The sequence below is a fragment of the Pelodiscus sinensis genome, chromosome 3, assembly GCF_049634645.1.
Source record: "Pelodiscus sinensis isolate JC-2024 chromosome 3, ASM4963464v1, whole genome shotgun sequence".
Taxonomy (NCBI): domain Eukaryota; kingdom Metazoa; phylum Chordata; order Testudines; family Trionychidae; genus Pelodiscus; species Pelodiscus sinensis.
The window spans coordinates 180,203,368-180,223,375 of NC_134713.1; the positions used below are offsets into that span (position 1 = coordinate 180,203,368).

The 20,008-nt window shown below is 42.7% G+C and overlaps 1 protein-coding gene across 4 annotated transcripts in view; it reads left to right on the plus strand.

Annotated features, from left to right (window-relative positions):
- The first annotated feature begins 3,078 nt into the window (after positions 1 to 3,078).
- The window catches only part of SANBR (SANT and BTB domain regulator of CSR), a 50,297-nt gene continuing 33,367 nt past the window's right edge, over positions 3,079 to 20,008 (plus strand). The window contains exons 1-5 of one of the 4 annotated variants that reach the window (XM_014573144.3): positions 3,079 to 3,452; positions 8,428 to 8,586; positions 12,156 to 12,342; positions 16,281 to 16,374; positions 19,673 to 19,911. In XM_014573144.3, the coding sequence (XP_014428630.1) occupies positions 8,437 to 8,586; positions 12,156 to 12,342; positions 16,281 to 16,374; positions 19,673 to 19,911 (670 nt within the window). In that variant the 5' untranslated portion in view covers positions 3,079 to 3,452; positions 8,428 to 8,436. The other 3 variants (XM_006122163.4, XM_075925540.1, XM_075925541.1) reach the window with 3 other exon arrangements.

Consider the following 20,008-nt stretch of genomic DNA (forward strand, 5'->3'; position numbering starts at 1 on the left):
CCCTCAGAGGGTCACAAAGTGATTACATGGAGGTCACAAGCTGTCAGTTCTGTGGGGCTGATAGCCCTGAGCCCCCCCACTGAATTAACATCCCATTTCTAATTTATAAGGTGTTCACACTCAGGAGTTTTCTGTGTAAAAGAGGTCACCAATACAAAAAGTGTGAAAACCAGTCATACATTATTTGGAAAAAGGGTAAATTTGCAGATGATACAAAACTACTCAAGATAGTTAAATCCAAAGCAGACCGCAGAGTTACAAAGGGATCTCAACAAAAACTGAAAGAATTTCTTCACACAATGCATAGTCAACTTGTGGAACTCTTTGCTAGAAGATGTTGTGAAGGTCAAGACTTTAACAAGGTTCAAACAAGAACGAGATAAGAATGGACAGGAATGCAAAACCATGCTCAAAATGTCCCTAGCCTCTGTTAGCCAGAAGCTGGGAATGGGTGACACGGAATGGATCACTTGACTTGATGATAATCTGTTGTGTTCTTTCCCTTTGATGCACCAGGCATTGGAAGATAGGATACTGGCTAGATGGACCATTGATCTGACACAGTATGGGTGTTTTAATGTTCTATAGAATAAGTGTACCCTAAGACGTATGCGTTTGAGGAAATGAGATTTGGTCATAGAAGGTGGGGCACTGACATGAATATTCAGGATAGTGCCAAGACACTATAAAAGAGCAAACCACCATGTGAAATTACTTTTTTTAGCTTCATATTCTTTTAGCATTTAGTGTTAGTTCCTTTCGTTTAGCTGTTAGCTTGGCTTTTAAGTATATCTTAGTTACTCAACTTCTAGCCCTTACCTGCACCATCTCAGCATTAAGGAGCTTGGAACATTGAGCTCATTGTTGGCATGTTAGAGATGAGGCTGGTCCTTTGTCTCTTATCATTAGGTCCCCAAGAAAGGGTGTGGGAATGCTAATCTAAATAGCTTCTATAAGGAATGTTACCACAGGTCCTCATAGAACTGCATTACTTCTTCCTGATTCTGGGGTTTGAAGCTTTGAAAACTTCCTTTAATAAAAATCTCTAAAGCCTGGTTCTGTCCTCAGTATCAGTGTTCCTACCACATACTCAAAGGATCCATACAAGATATTGAACTCTCTATATTATCTAATTCTGTAGTCTGATTTTTAGACAAGAACCTGAGCATCTTCTGCTTTGATCATTGGTGTGCTTAAAATAAACCAGTCCTCTAAAAATAAGGTTAACAGCTGCACATAACTAGAGAGATCTGCCAAAAGTACAGGCTTGCTTGTATTCAAATGCCTAGCTTTTGTACAGATTCAGGGATCCTCCCCTTCATCTTTGTTCCCAGGCAATACAGGGTTCTCATCCTCCACTGCCCCTGAAATCTCCTGTAAGGGATAAAGATGTTAAATTGCAGTTACTAAGCTAATTGTATAGTCAGTACCATTTGTATCGACTATACGATTAGTCGATAGGACCTCTCTGCAGAATCCCAGAGGGGGTAGCTCCGGGAACCACCCGCACTGCAGCTCTGTATTTTAAGTAGTAAGAGTTGCCAGGCTCTTATTAAATTCTAAATACAGAGGTACAGTGTCCAAGCAAGCCAGGATTGCTTAGTGCCAGCTCGCGCTAAGTTTAACAGCCCCATTCGTGGCAGACATCCCTGTTCGCCATGAATAGGGGTGTTGCTGGAGCAGCTTCTGTCTGCAGCGGCCAGGGCTGCTTTGTAGCAGCCTCTCCTGTCCCCCACTGCTGCCTTTGATAAAAGTAGCAGGGGGACAGGCACCACCCTGGAGACAGTGCTGGTGGGAACCAGCTCATGTCCCCTCCCTTGTTGCCTCTTATATAGGCAGTAAGGGAGGGCACCGCAGGAAGCATGGGGCAAGTGGAGACTCAAGCAGTCCCCACTTGGCCCCTGTTCCTACTGTAGTGCTTCAGCCTTTGAAATGAAGCAAGAGCTCCTGGGGCTCTTGCTACATTTCAAAGGCTGAAGTGTCCGCAGTGGGACAGTCCCTGCTCACGCTACTTCAGTCCCTGCTCACGCTGCTTCTCTATGCCTCTGCCTCCACTATCCCCCGTGGAGACAGTGCTGGGTGAACCAGTGTGATCAGAGGCAGCAGGAGAGGGGAGGGGAAACGACTAGTCAAGTCACTACTCAACTATCCAATAAGCTTATGCTTATCAGATAGTCGACTAGTCACTTACATCCCTAGTAAGGGAGCTGTCATAGTGCAGCAAATGTTAATGACATCTTGGGGAATTCTCCACAAGTAGATTCCCACTATTTGCTGAGATGGGAAGGGTCAATGTACATACTAGGGATATTAGATATCGTTTAATTGGATAGTTGTGTAACCTCATAAAATCTTAGTGGTTACATGACTATTCAATAGTCCCCGGGTAGGGGGGCAGCTAGTGTGCTCTTGGCCCCACTCCTGGGGAGCCCCCTGCCACTCCACACTGCTGCCTCTGATACAGTTGGATCCCCCCAGCACCAGCTCCTGCCTGCTTCCCCCCCACACACACACACACACTGCCTCTGTAGGAGGCAGCAAGGGGGTGTATTCGGGTCCACGGAGCCTGCATGTGTAGGGAGCCTGCTTGAAAGCTGACTCCCCTCATCCTCCATGCTGCTGTGGCATAGGTATCAGAGGCAGCAGCCTTGGGGTGGCAGGGCCAGCTGGATCCAGTGCTCATGCAGAGCCTGCTGAAAGCCAGTTCCTCACCAGCACCAGCTCCCACTCCCCCCACCTCTAGCGGGCTCTGACACAGAGGCAGCAAGGGGGGGAGTAGGTGTAGTTAACACTAAGGGTTCATTGTGTAGTTGACTACACCTTGACATGGCTACTACATATCTACCCCTCCAGCCTGTTCCCTCCGCACTTCCAGGACATGGAGGATAGTGCCACTAAGATGCCAATACTCCTGCCTAGGAAAGGGGATCGCACATAGATGCAGGGACATGTGCCTTTTACCCAGAGCTACCCTGGGGGTGAAAGGGAGGCTCAGGCTGGGGATGGGTGGGGGTTGTCTCTCGCTGCGAGGTTGGGGGCTAGGGTGACACCGTGCCATGGCTGGGTGACGTCGCGTGACGTCCTGTGGTGGGTGACGTCATACTGACAGAGAGGTGGGCGATGTCGCGCTGTGGGGAGGGGTTGGGGCGGCGGGATGAATCACGCTAAAGTGATGATGGCGGACGGCGTGACGTCACGCCGAGACAGGACTGGGAGGGAGGGGTCACTCTCACCTACCCGCGACGGCGGCTCCTCGCGACTTGTTGCTAGGCGATCGGACGCCGGGGCTGCCGAGGCGCCGCTGCAGTGCGACAAGGCGGGAGGGAAGGGGGGCGGAGACTCGACGGCATGACGCCGTCTCTCTAGGGGAGGCTGCACCGCGCCACCCAATTCGCTGCTCTCTGTCAGAGAAGGCGGGGCCGCTTGCGGTGCTGCAGGCTGATTGGTTAACGGTAAGCCCCTCGACTAACCATTCGCGTTTGGCCTCGCCTGGTGGGCTGCCTGCAGGCTCTGTCAGTACCCGGGCGCGGCAGGTGTGGTGGACCGGTGGGAGGAAACGGTAGCTCGGCGGTTGAGCAGAGCCGTGCGTTGGGGCGGGCGGAGGCGGGACGCCAACGCTCTCTGGATCCGTCTCCCCAGGAGGCGCCTGCTTGGTTCGCCCCAGCCCTACTTGGGGCTCCTTGTGGCTTCATACCCAGAGGTCCGCATCCGCCTGCTGCGCCCGGGTCGGGCCCCAGGTAACCGGCTCCCAGCTCCTCTTTCCTGTGAGGACCCGACTCGCTCTGCACGCTCCTGGGCCAACCCCACAATTCGGGGTGTGGCGCCTCAGTGCTGTGGGCCCCGGGATGTGCGGTCTTGTTGGGGCGGTTCCCTGCAGCCGTGGGATCTGCAGGTGCCTGGGGCTATGGAAGGGCGCCTGATCTCAGGAGGAGAACTGCCGCTGGGCCTGCTTGCTGGGGGCTTCCCCGGCTGGCTTGTGTTTCGCTTAAATCCACTTTACTTGATCTGTTTTAATTAATGCCCGAGGAAATCGTGCCCCGCATTAGGTTTGATTTATCTCCCATCTCCCCCTTCATGGTGTATGTGCTACGGCCGTCTAAAAGTTGGCATAACTTTTGTTGCTAAGGGGCGTGAATAAGCCACGACCCGCGAGACGTGAGTTACACCCACCTAAGTGCTGGAGTGGACAGCGCTGTGAGAGAGGGCTACTGCCTCTCAGGGAGGTGGTTTTATTATGCTCATGGGAGAAAGCATCTTCACCAGTCGTGCTATAGTGGCACAGCTGCAAATATAGACTAGCCCTGTGAGAGAATTTCTAGCACCATTTCTTCTTCCATTGGATTAGAAAAGCCTCTGCAAAAACCTTGTAATGATGGTCAAATTTACACACTAATTTTGTACCCAGATAAATAAGTGGAGGGAAAATAGATACTTAGATATTTTAGTACCTTTTAATTCACTAGTCAAAAAAGTACATTCACCTGCCCCACTTCCAAAAATTAAATAAAACAGCACACCTGCCCATTTTTTTCAATACTAACATTTCATGGACCTGCTTGGTCTGTTAAATATGTGTAACCAGAAATGTCACTCAATTTAATAAAATATTAGAAATGACATGTCCTAGGATATTCTCTCTGTAGTCCGCTAACACCCTGATAAATAGCGAGAGATCTAATGACTAATGTATTTTACACAGCAGTACAATTTTTCATTATTGTTTTGGATATTTACATGGCAAGGCTTTTAACATATGTTAATACTTTCTAATGAAACACATAGAATACAAAAATCCCTACCCCACCCCTAAATAAAAGGAAAGAAAATAAATCCTCTGCAACTCTAGTAAATTCTTTGTATGGAAATGGTTAAATCCTAATCCTAGAATCGTGCTTTGTTGTCTTTCCATACTAAGGCTTCCTCTGCATTTTTTAAAAAATGCAGCCTTGCATGATTCTCCACATTTCTTTAACCATAAATAAACCCCCTATGTCTTATATTTACACTTTATATTATCAAACATTAAGTTGGAGATTTTATTAGTGCTATTTATTTTGAAACCCTATCTTTTTATAAAGATATCGTTATGAAATTGCTTTCTTTTTTGTATGTATTTAATGTACTAGTCTAAGTGGCTTTTAAAATGTGCCACACCCATAACTGCTATTTCTCACTTACCTTATTTGTAGCTTTTTTAAGTTGAGTTTACTTGCACTACTGTAGACTGTAAAGAACAAAGATGCAGTGTCATATGTGGAAAGTGGTGATGCTTATTATAGGCATTGTCCATGTTACAACTCTTAAGTATGTACCATTCCTGCAAAATAAAGTAGTCTTGAACATGGCTTTAGCAATGGCTTTTACGGAATTTATTATGGAACAAAAGAACAGTTTTAGAGAACTCAGTGGCAAAATAGGAAGTAAATACCAAGATTAATATGTGCATACAATATGCAAGCTCCTTCATATGCCTGAGTGATGACCCATGTATGTGTAACTCTTGTGTACTTGATCAGAATAAGCCTTGTTAAATCTACACAGCAATAGCTGTATTTATTTAAACGTGATATGCTTTGGGGACAAGATGCTTCTGATAGGGTAGGACATGTCAGTGTCCTATGTAAAAGAAATAAATTAGCGAAAAGGGATTGATTTAATCCACTCAGGAATAGGAACTGTTCTAATTCTGACACTGACTCATTGTCATTATTTATGCTTTTTAAATTAATCTGAGTTTAGTTTGCGGTTAAGGTTGTAATTGTCCATTCCTAGTCCATTTTATGGTGATCAAACTAGGTTTTCATCTATGGTATGTGCATGGATAGCCAACGCTGGGTTCCAGTTAATAGTTACTAAAATAGAAAAGTGAAATACTTGATAAACAAAGGCTTCATACCTTTCTAGAAATGTCATTGCCTTTTGGAGTACCTGTAATATTTGCATTGTTTAGTTACTTCAGCTGTAAAATGCTGATGCATATATTACTAGTAACCGTTCACCTGTGTCACTGGTACAGATCTGACCCTGGTCATCTCTTTTGGTAACTTCTTATGCAGTAGTCAATGATCCATGTGAAACTGTTGATTTCTGTGCATTCACTAATGGATAGTGGTCTGCATTAAAAAAAACCCTTCATAATTGACACTCTTGTTATTAATCTGAAACTGAAGGCCAATTATTGAACTCCTTCTAAAGGTCTCAATTCTGGAACAGTGCTGAAACACATTGGCAGCCCTGAGCAGGAAAACGTGAGTTCTGCAGAACATCTGAAAAGTCAGGATGTAGATGGGTTGAATTGGATATGCAGTATTAATGGAGATTATGAAAAAATGGGCCTCCTGGTAGGCATATAAGCACATGATTGGATCATAAATAACTTATTTATCAAGCTTTTAACTGATTGAGTTTGACACAACTGCACATTCTTCAAATTTTGTTCAGTATTTATACCTATTAACCTCCACTTTGAGTTATACCAGTTGCTAGTATTTCCACTTTAAGTGCTGTCTGTTTTAATAGCTACTCCCTCTTCATAAGCTTATTTTTGTTTACCTTTCATGGCCAAAGCATGTGCTGCAATAAGTAACTTTAAGATCACTAGAACTCTGCAAATTTCTAGATATCCACATGTGGATGTTGATGCAGATATCTAGGGTTGCCAAGTGTCTGGTTTTGAACCAGACAGTCTGGTATTTGAGCTTTCTGTCCGAGAAACAAATTGAGAAAATACTGGACATATAAATCTCCGGTATTTTCTTATTAAGTAAGTTTTATTATTATCATGAGTATCAGTACGCAACTATGCAGTAGAGAGGAGGGGGGCGGGATGGAATCCCCAGGGCCAGACTCACCCGTGCGCCCCGCCGGGACCGTGCGTGGGACAGGCAGCACCCTAGGATCTGTGTGCACCCAGACCAGCCCCGCTTCCCGCTGGCCAGTCCCCCCCCCCCCCCCCCCCGCTCCCAACTGCTTCCTGGCCAGCCCCGCTGCCCTCAACCTCCTCCCAGCCAGCCCCACTCCCCGCCAGCTGGTTCCCCCCAGCCCAGCTCTGCTCCCCACAACCCCTTCCCGGCCAGCCCTGCTTCCCACCAGCCAGTCCCCCTCTCTCCCCACTCCCCCCGACTCCGCCAGCTGGTCCCCGCCCCCCCCCCGGCCAGCCCCACTCCCTCCAACCCTCTCCCGGCCAGCCCTGCTTCCCACCAGCCGGTCCCTTCCCCCCCACCGCCAGTCTCCCCTGATCAGCCCCGCTTCCCCCAACCCCCTCCCAGCTAGCCATGTTCCCCGCCGGTCGGTTCCCCCTCCCTCCGATCTCCCCCAGCCAGCCCCACTCCCCTCCCAGCCAGTCCCCACTCCCTCCCTCATCCCATTCTGAGATCACGTGTGTCCAGTAGTTTTTTGAAACCCATCTGGTAACCCTACAGATATCCGCAGCTCATTTTTGCGGATGCAGATATAAGATTTTGCATCTGCAAAGGGCTCTATATGTCAGAACAATCTGTCTCATTGGCAGCTACACCTTAATTTTTAAAAAGTCTATTTTCTCTATTTTTACACAGTAGTTGTTATACTAACGCACTTGTCATTCTGTAATATTTGACGCCTCAATCTCTGCTTTTCCTATTTTCTACTTAATTAGAAAAATTAGGGTCCCAATTTGTTGCTAATAACTTTACATTACTGTTGTCAGGTTTATACTTTAAAAAAAACCTTGAAATCTCTGTAACCTGTAATAAGAACTAATTGTACCCACTGTTTTACTGATTTTTTTTTTTTACCTGTTTGACCTACTCACACCTTCATATTTCAAGAAAGAGGAAATATTTAATACCACAGTATGCTTCCTATTTAGGGAATAATTTTCTCCTTTTAGATTTAGATATCAAACTACAGTATGACTCCTCTTGAGAGTTTCAGAATTACTTCTGTTATCTTTTTTTCAAATGCCCTAACATTTCTAAAATTGCCACTTCTAAAATAAAGGCTGCTATAACTTAATTGATGTTCTTCTTTTTAACTTATATCAAGCTGAATCATTTTTTAAATGACATAAGTACTTGGGAATTGATCAGAATAAAAGCCTGTTGGTACTGAAACAAACTACTTTGCCATCCAACACTCCAGTCATCTGAAGAAGTGGGCTGTGCCCACGAAAGTGCATGATACCATCTACATGTTTTGTTCGTCTTTAAAGTGCTATCAGACTATTTGTTGTTTTTTAAGTTTTTACTTTGCAAGTGTGTTTTAATGGAATCTGGGTTGCACTGATGCCTGTATATCTGGACTTTGTATAGCAATATTAGTAATGCTGCAGTTAGTATGTATTGTATTTTAATTATGCAATAGTTGTTACTATGGGACATGAGTAGTATTAAACTTTATGGTTTCTTATGTGTACATATTTAGAATGTTTGCTTCTCTACCTTCTAGTGCCAAAAGATGAGTCGAGGGTACTCGGAAAACAACAACTTTCCATATGACAATAATCAAATGGTTTTGGACATGATCCTGTACTCTTTAATCAGTGTTCCACAGCCTATCAACTGGGACAGCGTGGCAAGGCTGGTTCCAGGATTTACATCCAAAGAGGTAACTTTATTAACCGTTGGTATGTCTTGTCCAGAGAAGTACACTTTTATCTGGAAAGGTGAGGAAATGGTTTTCTAAAGTTACTTGTCTTTAAATAGGGATGTTAAATATTGATTAATTGAATAGTCGAGTAACTTCATGAATTCTTATCAGTCAGTCAACTATTCTGTAGTCCCCAGGGGTGAAACCACCAGCCAGTGCAACCCAGCCTCACTCCTGAGGAGCCCCCTGCCATTCCATGCTGTGGCCTCTGGGGTGCCAGGCAGGAGATGGCTCCCCTCACGGACCATTTTAAAAAACAGCTCCCCTCATGGACTGGCTGCCTGTCACCCTGTGGGATGGCAGCAGCCCTTGTCTGCAGAGATGGGATCTTAGATCCTGGACCTGGAATAAACCAGAACTGAGCCTGGCTGCCTGCCCGCCCAGCTCCTAATACACTTTAAATGCAGAGCTGCAGCAGGCGTAGGTCCTGGACCCATTGCAAGCCAGGACTGAACCAGGCTGCTGGCCAGCCTGCTAAAAATGTACTTGAAAGGGGCAGGGGAATACATGTAGTCTATAGGATTAACCTATAGGCTTCTGCTTATGGGTTAATCAACTACACTATTACATTCCTATTCTTGAAGGACCCAAAAGAATTAAGCAATATGTTAGAAAAGCAAATAGGAAGGCATTACAGAACTTCCACACTGAAGATATAGGTCAACCAATATTTGTAACTTGAATGAAGAATGTGCACCTTCTAGCCAAAGGTATATTACTTGGAATTATTCAAAATTAATTCCTTGTAGGTATTTTATCTGATATTTGATCTCTTTTCTCAATTAAGATAATATCACCGGACAGTAGAAAAGTGGTAGAAAAGACTCTGTTTTAGGATATGCAGAGCCTTTTTAGAAAGCTGTTGAAGTTATAGTGGTGCCCTGGTGATCTCAAGTGACTATTTAATCCATTAGACTTTGGCGAAGTTAAAATACATTCTCTCAAACTCCCATGTGAATTTTCCCATTGAGTTTAATTAGTCTATTGTTATATGTTATATGTCCTGCATTTTGTTATATGTAAAGTTACTCTTATGTGTAGTGGATTAAGGCCTTATTTTACATTGAAAATCTCCATCTAATAAGTGAGCCCCAAATTTAAGTCTGCTTGTTTTTTGTTTTGTTTTTTAAAAAGCCTAATATTAGATGCTCTTCTTTGTGGAGTGTCCTTGTGAGTGCTCCACCTTAGGTGTTTGAGTGCTGCTGCGCCTCAAGTTGGAGAATTATTATAGCAGTGCCCTAGGTAGGCTGCACAAATGGAGCAGCCAACACATGCTGTTTGGAGTGGTTACCCCGCATGTGCAACCAATCTTCCCTTCCTTTTCTGTCACCGTTGGGCATCAGTCAGAACCCAGCAGTCACCCTTACCAATCTATTAGATTTCTAGTTAGTTGTAGAAATCGGATAGTTATTTGTTAGTTATGTCATAGTTACAGTTAATCGTTAGTATTTTTTATTAAAACTGTTTTGGGGGTTTTTACTGTTCCTGCTGTTGTGGTACTTTTTGGACATGCCTGGATCTCCAGGTTTTAAAGAAGTGTCTGACTTGCAGACATTCAATCCCAGTATCTGGGGGACACTCGCAGTGTGTCCTGTGCTTGGGTCAGAAATGCTCAACTAGTAAGTGACCACACTGCAAGAACAAGGGATGAGAGAGAAGGTCCTCTCCTGGCTCAGTAATTAGTTTAAAAATATGAAACCAAATGGGAGGAATAAATAGTTTTTATAACAGAGAGGTAAGTGCAGTGGTCCACCAAAGGTGCTTTAAGACCAAAGCAGACTGTGAAGAGCTTCAAAAAGATCTGACAAAATTAAGTGATTGGGCAACAAAATGGCAAGTGAGATTTAATATTGGTAAATGTAAAGTAATGCACACTGGAAAAAGTAATCCCAACTATACATGCAGTATGATGGGGGACTAATTTAATTATTACTACTCAAGAGAGAGAGAGATCTTGGAGTCATTGTGGATAGTTCTTTGAAAACAACCACTCAATGTGCAGCGGCAGTAAAAAAAGCAAACAATGTCAGGAATTGTTAAAAAAGGGATAGAGAATAAAACCGAATATCTTATTGCCTCTATATAAAACCGTAGCACGCCCACACCTTGAATACTGTGAACGGATATGGTTGCTTCATCTCAAAAAAGATATAGTGGCACTGGAAAAGGTTCAGAAAAGGGCAACAAAAATTAGAGGGTTTGGAACAGGTTCCATATGAAGAGAGATTAAAAAGACTTGGACTTCTCATCTTAGAAAAGAGGAGGCTAAGGGGGGTTATGATAGAGGTCTATAAAATCATGAACAAGGAAAAGTTATTTACTTCCTCCCATAACACAAGAAGTAGGGGTCACCTAATTAATTTAAATAGGTAGCAGGTTTAAAACAAAAAAAGGAAGTTTTTCTTCAGATAGCCTATGGAACTCCTTGCGAGAGGAGGTTGGGAAGACCAGGATTTAAAAGGGTTCAAGAAAGAACTAGATATATTCATGGCTGTTAGGTCCATCAATGGCTATTAGCCAGGATAGGTAGGAATGGTGTCCCTAGCCTCTGTCAGAGGTGGGGAATGGGTGACCAGAAAGGGATTACTTGAAGATTCCCTGTTCTTTTCACTCCCTCTCCGGCATCTGGCATTGGCAGAAGACAGGATACTGAGTTTTGGTCTAACCTAGTATGGGTGTTCTTATGTTCTAAGGGTCTGTCCTGGTAATTGTTCTGTTCAAAATATTAATAAATCCCTTGGAAAAAGGGATGGACAGTGAGGTGGCAAAATTTGCAGAGAATACAAAATTACTCAATCATTAATTCCAATGCTGACTGTGAATAGTTACAAAGTGATTTATCTAAATGGGGTGACTGATTTAACAAAACGATAGATTAAATTCAGTGTTCAGTACAAAATAATTCACATTGAAAAAAATATTCCAAATTAGCTATTACCACTCTATAAAGAGATCTTTGGAATATCATGGACATTATGGAAATTGGTCAGGGATGCAACCCAATGCTGCAGGTGTTCTAAGCCTCTAACTACCAGAAACTGGGACTGGACAACAGAGGATTTCCCTGTTCTGTTCATTTCTGAAGCAGCTGGCATTGGCCACTGTCAGAAGACAGGATACTGGGGTAGATGGTCCATTGATTTGACCCAGTACTGCCAGTTTTAATTTCTTGTGTTCTTATTTTACAGGTATATCTCGTTTAGTAATTTCAGGTGGCATATCTCACGGGTAAAGAAGCTAGGTTTTAAAATATCTGTCATGTTAAGGTTAAGTTACTGTGTGGTTTAATCAATCTATCTGACGTTTTAACATTCTTGATTTGGATTCAGTTTAGAACCCAATGTTGTTGACCAATTAGGAGTTGGTATATGTATCTTAAAACTTTTTAACCAAACCGTGTACTTTTGGATAATCTAAGCACTACATCCAGACATTTACAGACATTTTTTCCTTAACCTATGTATAAGATAGTTTAACATTGGCTTGAATACAATGTTTTAACTATGATGCAATCAATCTCTTGGCAGTGTGCAAAAAGGTTTGATGAACTGAAAAGCAGTGGAAGTTCACCTGTTGACAATCAGTACAATCCATTAATGGCTAGTGGCGGGAGTCCTGTTGAAAGCCTTGCTACGTATATCAAATCCTCTCTGCTGGATACCCAGGGGGAGTTTCAAGAGCCTTCCGTTGGGCAGAATACAATTTCCATAAGTGGTAAAATTCTGTGACTTCAATTATAATACTGTATCCACTGTTTTTATTTTGTTGGTAAACATGTTTCTGTAATTAATAGTTAATAATCTTCAAATAAGTTAGCCACAAATACTAATACATAGGGTTACCAGATGGTTTCAACAAAAATACCAGACACACTTGATAAAAATTTGTCAACCCCCAAAAAAATGATATGGGAAGTTTATCGACAACAATCTACATTACATCTTATATTTTACATTAGATTGTGTGGCTTTTATCAGTTTTTTTATTTGTCAAAAACTCATCTTTTGCTTCCAAACAAGTGAAAGGTATTTTAAAAAAAATCACAAAGTTGACTTCTTACTGACTCAACGCTCAATTTGTTGTGTTCATTGGTCCATAGATTACCCATAACACTAAAAATTCTTTCCACACCAGCATTTGACACAGGAATTGAAACAGATATTGAACTAGTTTTAATAAATTTGGAGCAGCAGGTTCTTTGCTGAAAAAATATTCCTTACCTTAAAAGAGCACTGTGAGATATGAGAGAGATGAAAGCGAGACAAAGGACAACACTGTTGCAAATCAGACGTGTATAAAAGGAAAATATTCAGCACTACTGCGTAGTTGCGTACTGATATGCGTATGCAAGTGGTGAATCAGCATAATAGCACATTCCACAGGCCTAGAGAGTGAGCGAGAATACTCGTGCGCAAGTTACATCATAACATGATACTAAAAAAACTTACTTAATTAGAAAATATAATACCTTTATATGTCCGGTATTTTCTCAAGTTTTGTCCAGGACAGAAAGCTCAAATACCGGACTGTCCGATTCAAAACCGGACATCTGGCAACCCTACTGATACTTAAACTAAAATAACTTTATTTCCAACTGTGTCAACCTATTTAGTATTTTAAGTAAAAAAAATTTTATAGTTTGTGGCTTTTAAAAATATAGTTACCATAACATTCAATTTTGACCTGCTTAAAATGATGTACTTGATTTTGTACTAAATCTTTCTGGTACATTCTTGGCAGCTTTGTAGACACAGGTAGATAATGTCAGAACTTACAGCTTTAGGTGACAATAGTTGCGATTTTAAGATGATTAGAAAATCTCTAAAGAAAGCAAAGGAGCAGTAAAGCATTGTGTTGGTAATTTTTTTAGATTTCACTCTTCCCTCCTCCCCCCCCCCCCCGTCAAAAGCCCAATCCATCTGCTACTGTAGTCAGTGAAAAGACTTCTATTTACTACAGCAGGAATTTGGATTGTGTCCCAGTTAACCTGGTTGGCATGAAACACTTTAATGATGAGATTTCTGATGGTACATCCCTACCATGCAAGTGACTAGTTGACTATCCGATAAGCCAGTGTGCCGCAAGGCAGTGGGAGGTGTGCCGCGGAGAACAACAGAGTTCAAAATGGCTGCCCTTAAAGGGACAGGCAAACTTTTTTTGGTGTTCCCCAGTCTTAAAACATTTAAGAAACACTGCGATAAGCAAAAGCTTATTGAATAGTTGAGGAACTAGTCACCTAGTTACTTCCCCCACTTGCTGACTCTATTAGAGGCAGCAAGGTGGAGAGCAGGAGCTGGTGCTGGGGGGAGCCGGTTTAAAAGCCAGTTCCCCCCCAACACCATTTCCACGGGAGGCAGAGGGATAGTGGGGACCAAGCGTGAGCCAGGAACTACCTGATTCCTGGCTCATGCCTAGTTCCAGATACACCTCTGCTTTTTAAATGTATTAAGAGTCGACAGGCTTTTAATACATTTAATAGGCTAATGTGCAGCAGGAGGGACCAAGTGCAAGCCGAGACAGCTGATTCCTGGCTAGTGCAGGATCTCCCCACTGTGTCAGCAGGAGGAACCCAACGCGAGACCCTGCTTATCCCCACTGCAGCCTAACCCTACTGCAGCTCCCTGCTTATCAACTAGTCAATGGAAAAGCCATCGACTAGTCGATTAGTAGATTAAACTACATTTAACATCCCTAATACATAGCAGTCTTGACCAATTGTAGGCTCCCTGGCACACTTTTTTTTTTTTTTTAAGCCAAAGCAGCAATGGTAACTTTGGGACGACGGACAAATTCCAGTCATTGTACAACTAATTTTCCCCAGGAACCTCAGTTAGGTACAGGACAGTATACTTCATTTAGATAAGGCCTGTGAAAAGAGGGTCTTGAAGTGCTCAGCACAATCCAAGACCTCACCTCAGTCCTATGGGAAGGAATTTCACAGCCTTGGAACATCCACTCTGAAGGCTCTGCCACTGCCCTTCATAAGACTACCCTGGGGAATGTCAGATAGAGACCCCACCAATCTTAGTTGTCATGGCAAATTGTGTAGAAAGATGGTTTGAGTGACTTGGTTGCTATTCCAGTTACTGTTTTAATGATGGATTAGAATTTTGCACTGAGTATTGACTCTGCTGCTTCTGAAGTATATTGGCTGACCTAAATGTCATGTTGTTGTATTCTGAACCACTTAGTTTCCTGGTGGCCTTCAGCATCCAATACAGTTTCAGGGAGTTGTAATAATTTAGCCCTAAAGTGATAAAGGTATGCATTACCTTAGCTAGGTTCTCTTTGGATGGGATAAGAGGGCCTACTCTTGAGCAGTAGTCAGGGCTGCAACAAGGGTGAGGCAAGCGAGTACTCACCCTGGGCACATCATAATTGGGTGCAAAGAGGCAATAAGTAAAAATAATAAGCAGTATAAGTAAAGTGCACAACATGTGCAAACCTAAGGAGAGGGGGCACATAATTAATATTTTGCCCCGGGCACAAAAATACCTAGTTCACGGCACTGGCAGTAGTAGGGAAAAGTTATTTCTGGATACAGTTGCTTTTTGGGAATCTTGGAGCAGAGATTGATCCAGAAAAGCTATGACCTTGTGCATCCTCATCACAATTGAAAGACAGATGTGTACAATTGATGATGGGGTCACCAGTTCTACCAATTCTTTATAGCCCTTTCCCTTGTAAACACCAATCCTCTGCATTTTATTGGGATTGAGCCTATACCAATACCTTTCATCCAAATGTCTGCTGTGCTCAGGAGCTTCAGAGGATCTACAAGATTCATCTTGAATGAGAAGCATAGCTTCGTGTCAGCTGCTTGTTCTTGGTACTTCAGTCTCCCCTACTGGCCTCATGTTGAACACGAGGGGTGACAGAATAGCACCTTTTAGGATTTTCTGCATAGGGGAGGGGTCTTGTGGGAGAGTTTAAGCCATTCACAATCCACAGGAATCTCCTCAAGAACCAAGGAAAAGAAATATTTTAAAGTATTCTATTCATTCAGCCGGTGCATGGAAATTAGAGCATCTCTGCTAATTTTTGTCAAAAGAGCCAATGTATGAAGCAGTATTAATGTGAAGGTTTGACTTCTAAGTGTACCCAGTAAGAGCAATTTTAAGAGACAAAGCTTTCTTTGGCTGGTTTTCTTATTAACTATTTAAGATGATGACTTCTCTACATTCAAAGCAACAATTTTACTAGAAGTTTAAGATGCTTTTTATATTTGATGGGTTACTATATAACTATAAGAACTTTCATCTGGAAGGCTACATATTGGGGCTCTCAGGGTCTGATCCAAAGCCACTGAACTCAATGGAAAGACTCTTACTGATTTTATAGGGCTTTGGCTCTACACCCTACTGTATCCTGTGCAGTAGTGAGGAAAGCTTATCCCAGTTAAAGGTCAATTACCCGTGACTTCTGTGTCTGCTGTAGCACCTAATTCTGTGTCTAAAAGGATTTGACTGTCTGCCTCTTACTGTAACTTAAACTAGATTGCTGCTTTAAACCAAGTGTTTGAGAAGCTTGTGACAAATACGGTACTGACAATTTTTCTTCAGAACTGGGTCAACACAGTTGCACCACTAGCAAATGATGAGAGACCTGGAGTTTAGCCTCAAGTTCTAATGCTTCTTTTTATTATGTTGAAGGAAGGTCCAGTGTCACTTCCACAAGAAACTGTTCTTCTGAAGATGAGAAACACCCTGCACGTAAAGGTGGAGAAAATGCTGATGAAAGTCAAGGGTAGGAGGATGGTTATTTGCTAGCTGTGAAACTAATATCTGTGAAACTGAATTCTACTCTTTGCCAATGTACATCTTTCTGTCTGTGTCTACACAGAATTTTGAGCATCTTTCCAACCATGCCATTAATTAGTATTTTTGCTAGCACTGATGGAGCTGCACTAGATGGAATACTAGTGGAAATCATTTATCGGTGTTTCTACTATCCTGTAATCTTATCAATTGTTCATGTTTTATCATAGTGTCATCTAACAGGGTGGCAAACACATTCCCCTCTCTGCTCTATTACAGCTTCCACCACTGTCTGTTCCTTTTGGAACTTCAGTGGTGCTATGCTCAATGTAGAGAAAAACCTATTTGTGATTTATAATATTAACCAAATTACTAAGACAGCTGAATGACATAACCTAGACTCTGTTGTTTATGCAAACAAATGTATTACGTTCAACACTGAATGCAGTAGGAGGAGGGTTAGTTCCTGTACTTCAGGTTTTCACTGCTTAAACGGCAAGATGGATACTACACAACAGATATCTTTCTCACACTTGTAAAATGGCTTGTAAAGTATTACCTTTCATCTTATCACCTCATTTCAGACTCTTAGTATAGGTTTGACCTTCCTGGTGTGACACCCTCGGAACCTGACTGGACCAAGATGAGGGACTTTGCTGGACAACAGGAGGTCCCCTTACACAAGCCCCTCAGTCTGCTGCCCCTTCCTGCTGCCTGCTGCTTCATAGAATAATAGGACTGGAAGGGACCTCGAGAGGTCATCGAGTCCAGCCCCCCGCCCTCAAGGCAGGACCAAGCTCCGTCTACACCATCCCTGACAGATGTCTATCTCACCTGTTCTTAAATATCTCCAGAGAGGGAGATTCCACCACCTCCCTTGGCAATTTATTCCAATATTTGACCACCCTGACAGTTAGGAATTTTTTCCTAATGTCCAATCTAAACCTCCTCTGCTGCACTTTAAGCCCATTACTCCTTGTCCTGTCCTCAGTAACCAAGAGGAACAAATTTTCTCCTTCCTCCTTGTGACACCCTTTTAGATATTTGAAAACCGCTATCATGTCCCCCCTTAATCTTCTTTTTTCCAAACTTAACAAGCCCAGTTCATGAAGCCTGGCTTCATAGGTCATGTTCTCTAAACCTTTAATCATTCTTGTCGCTCTTCTCTGTACCCTTTCCAATTTCTCCACATCTTTCTTGAAATGTGGCGCCCAGAACTGGACACAGTACTCCAGCTGAGGCCTAACTAGTGCAGAGTAGAGCGGCAGAATGACTTCACGAGTTTTGCTTACAACACACCTGTTGATACAACCTAGAATCATATTTGCTTTTTTTGCAGCAGCATCACACTGTTGACTCATATTCAAGTTGTGGTCCACTATGACCCCTAGATCCCTTTCCGCCATGCTCCTTCCTAGACAGTTGCTTCCCATCTTGTATGTATGGAACTGATTGTTCCTTCCTAAGTGGAGCACTTTGCATTTCTCTTTATTAAACCTCATCCTGTTTACCTCTGACCATTTCTCTAACTTGCTAAGGTCATTTTGAATTATGTCCCTATCCTCCAAAGAAGTTGCAACCCCACCCAGTTTGGTATCATCTGCAAACTTAATAAGCGTACTCTCTATCCCAATATCTACATCATTGATGAAGATATTGAACAGTACGGGTCCCAAAACAGACCCTTGCGGAACTCCACTTGTTATCCCTTTCCAGCAGGATTTAGCACCGTTAACAACAACTCTCTGACTACGGTTATCCAGCCAATTATGCACCCACCTTATCGTGGCCCTATCTAAGTTATATTTGCCTAGTTTATCAATAAGAATATCATGCGAGACCGTATCAAATGCCTTACTAAAGTCTAGGTATATGACATCCACCGCTTCTCCCTTATCCACAAGGCTCGTTATCCTATCAAAGAAAGCTATCAGATTAGTTTGGCATGACTTGTTCTTCACAAACCCATGCTGGCTATTCCCTATCACTTTATTACCTTCCAAGTGTTTGCATACGATTTCCTTAATTACCTGCTCCATTATCTTCCCTGGGACAGACGTTAAACTGACCGGTCTGTAGTTTCCTGGGTTGTTCTTATTCCCCTTTTTATAGATGGGCACAATATTTGCCCTTTTCCAGTCTTCTGGAATCTCCCCTGTCTGCCATGATTTTTCAAAAATCATAGCTAAAGAGCTGGACTGTCTACTGGCTAGCCCCATCTCCACTGCCATGGCCCCGGCCAGCTTCCTCTCCGTGGCTGCTGTGGCCGCAGCCCTGGCCCTTCTGCATGGCGGCAGGTAGCCCCAATTACATTGCTGCTGCCTCCTGGACTATCCCGCCACTGCCCAGGCTGCTGCAGCCCCGCTGCTACCAGACTCACGGGGCTGCACTAGGGTCTCAGCTGCTGGCCCTCCTGCTCTGAGATTTTTCTCATCCAGGAACATTTGTGGTTATGCTGGACCACGGATGTTGCCAGGCCAGAGAATCCTGGATTTGGAAGGTGCAACCTTTAGAATTCAGATGTATAACACGGTAATCACGGTATTTGTGACCATAAACTAGGGCACGTCCAACTTATCACTTGACTTCAGTGGGACTGTTGGTATTTTCAAAATTCAGTACAAGCATAAGTGTTCTATTGGACAACTGCCTTTTAAAGCCCCCAATTCAGATTTCAATTTTTACTTTGCAAATGTTTATATAGTTTTAACTTGTAGGGAAAGTGCCCAGGTAGAAGATGCTATAAAATTACACGTGCTCATTAACCAACTCAACATCCTGGTGAGCTAGACAAATAGATCTATACTTTTTATAAAGTGACGGGGACGAGAACTTAAGTAACGTGCCAAGATCACACAGTGAATCAGAGGCAATCCTGGGAATAGCATCCAAAAGTCCTCACTCCCATTTTCTTTGGTCTTGTTTACATTGCAAGCAAGAAAGGGTGTTAATCTATAGCTCACCAACTTCTTGCATAGTAACTTGCCATGTGGATAATGATACAGTTCAGTGAACATCCCAGTATGTGGCTTAGAATGTATACTTTCACCAGTGAATGAAACTTTGATCACACATCCCAGGGGACATAGTGTGCCATTGAATAAAATGCAGTGGTGATGGGGGAATACACCAACTTAATTACTGCAGTTAAATATAAAGTTTTATTTATTTACAAAAAGGTTGGTTGATCATGCAGTTTGGGGATAAAAATCTCCATGAATCAATTATTGTTTTCTGGTCTTAAGTTGTAATAAATTTCCTTTTTCTGTTTCTTTTTTTAACTTCAGGCCAAATATGGTGATCCATGTATGTGATGAAGCAAAAAATTTGAAGGAAGATTTTATTTGCCCTCGAGACCTTTTGATTTCTGAAATGAAGTACTTTGCTGAATATCTGTCTGTAGATGCCCAGCGCTGGGAAGAGGTGGACATTTCGGTTCACTGTGATGTTCACATCTTTGACTGGTTGATGAGATATGTTAAAAGGAACACTAAGGAATATGAGGTGCATAAAATACCCACTTTAGGTAAAATAATCTGTTTATCTGCTATAGATTCATTATCTGCTTTGATCTGTGCTTTAGACTAAAATTATATGTACAGAATTGACTGCAAGATGATATC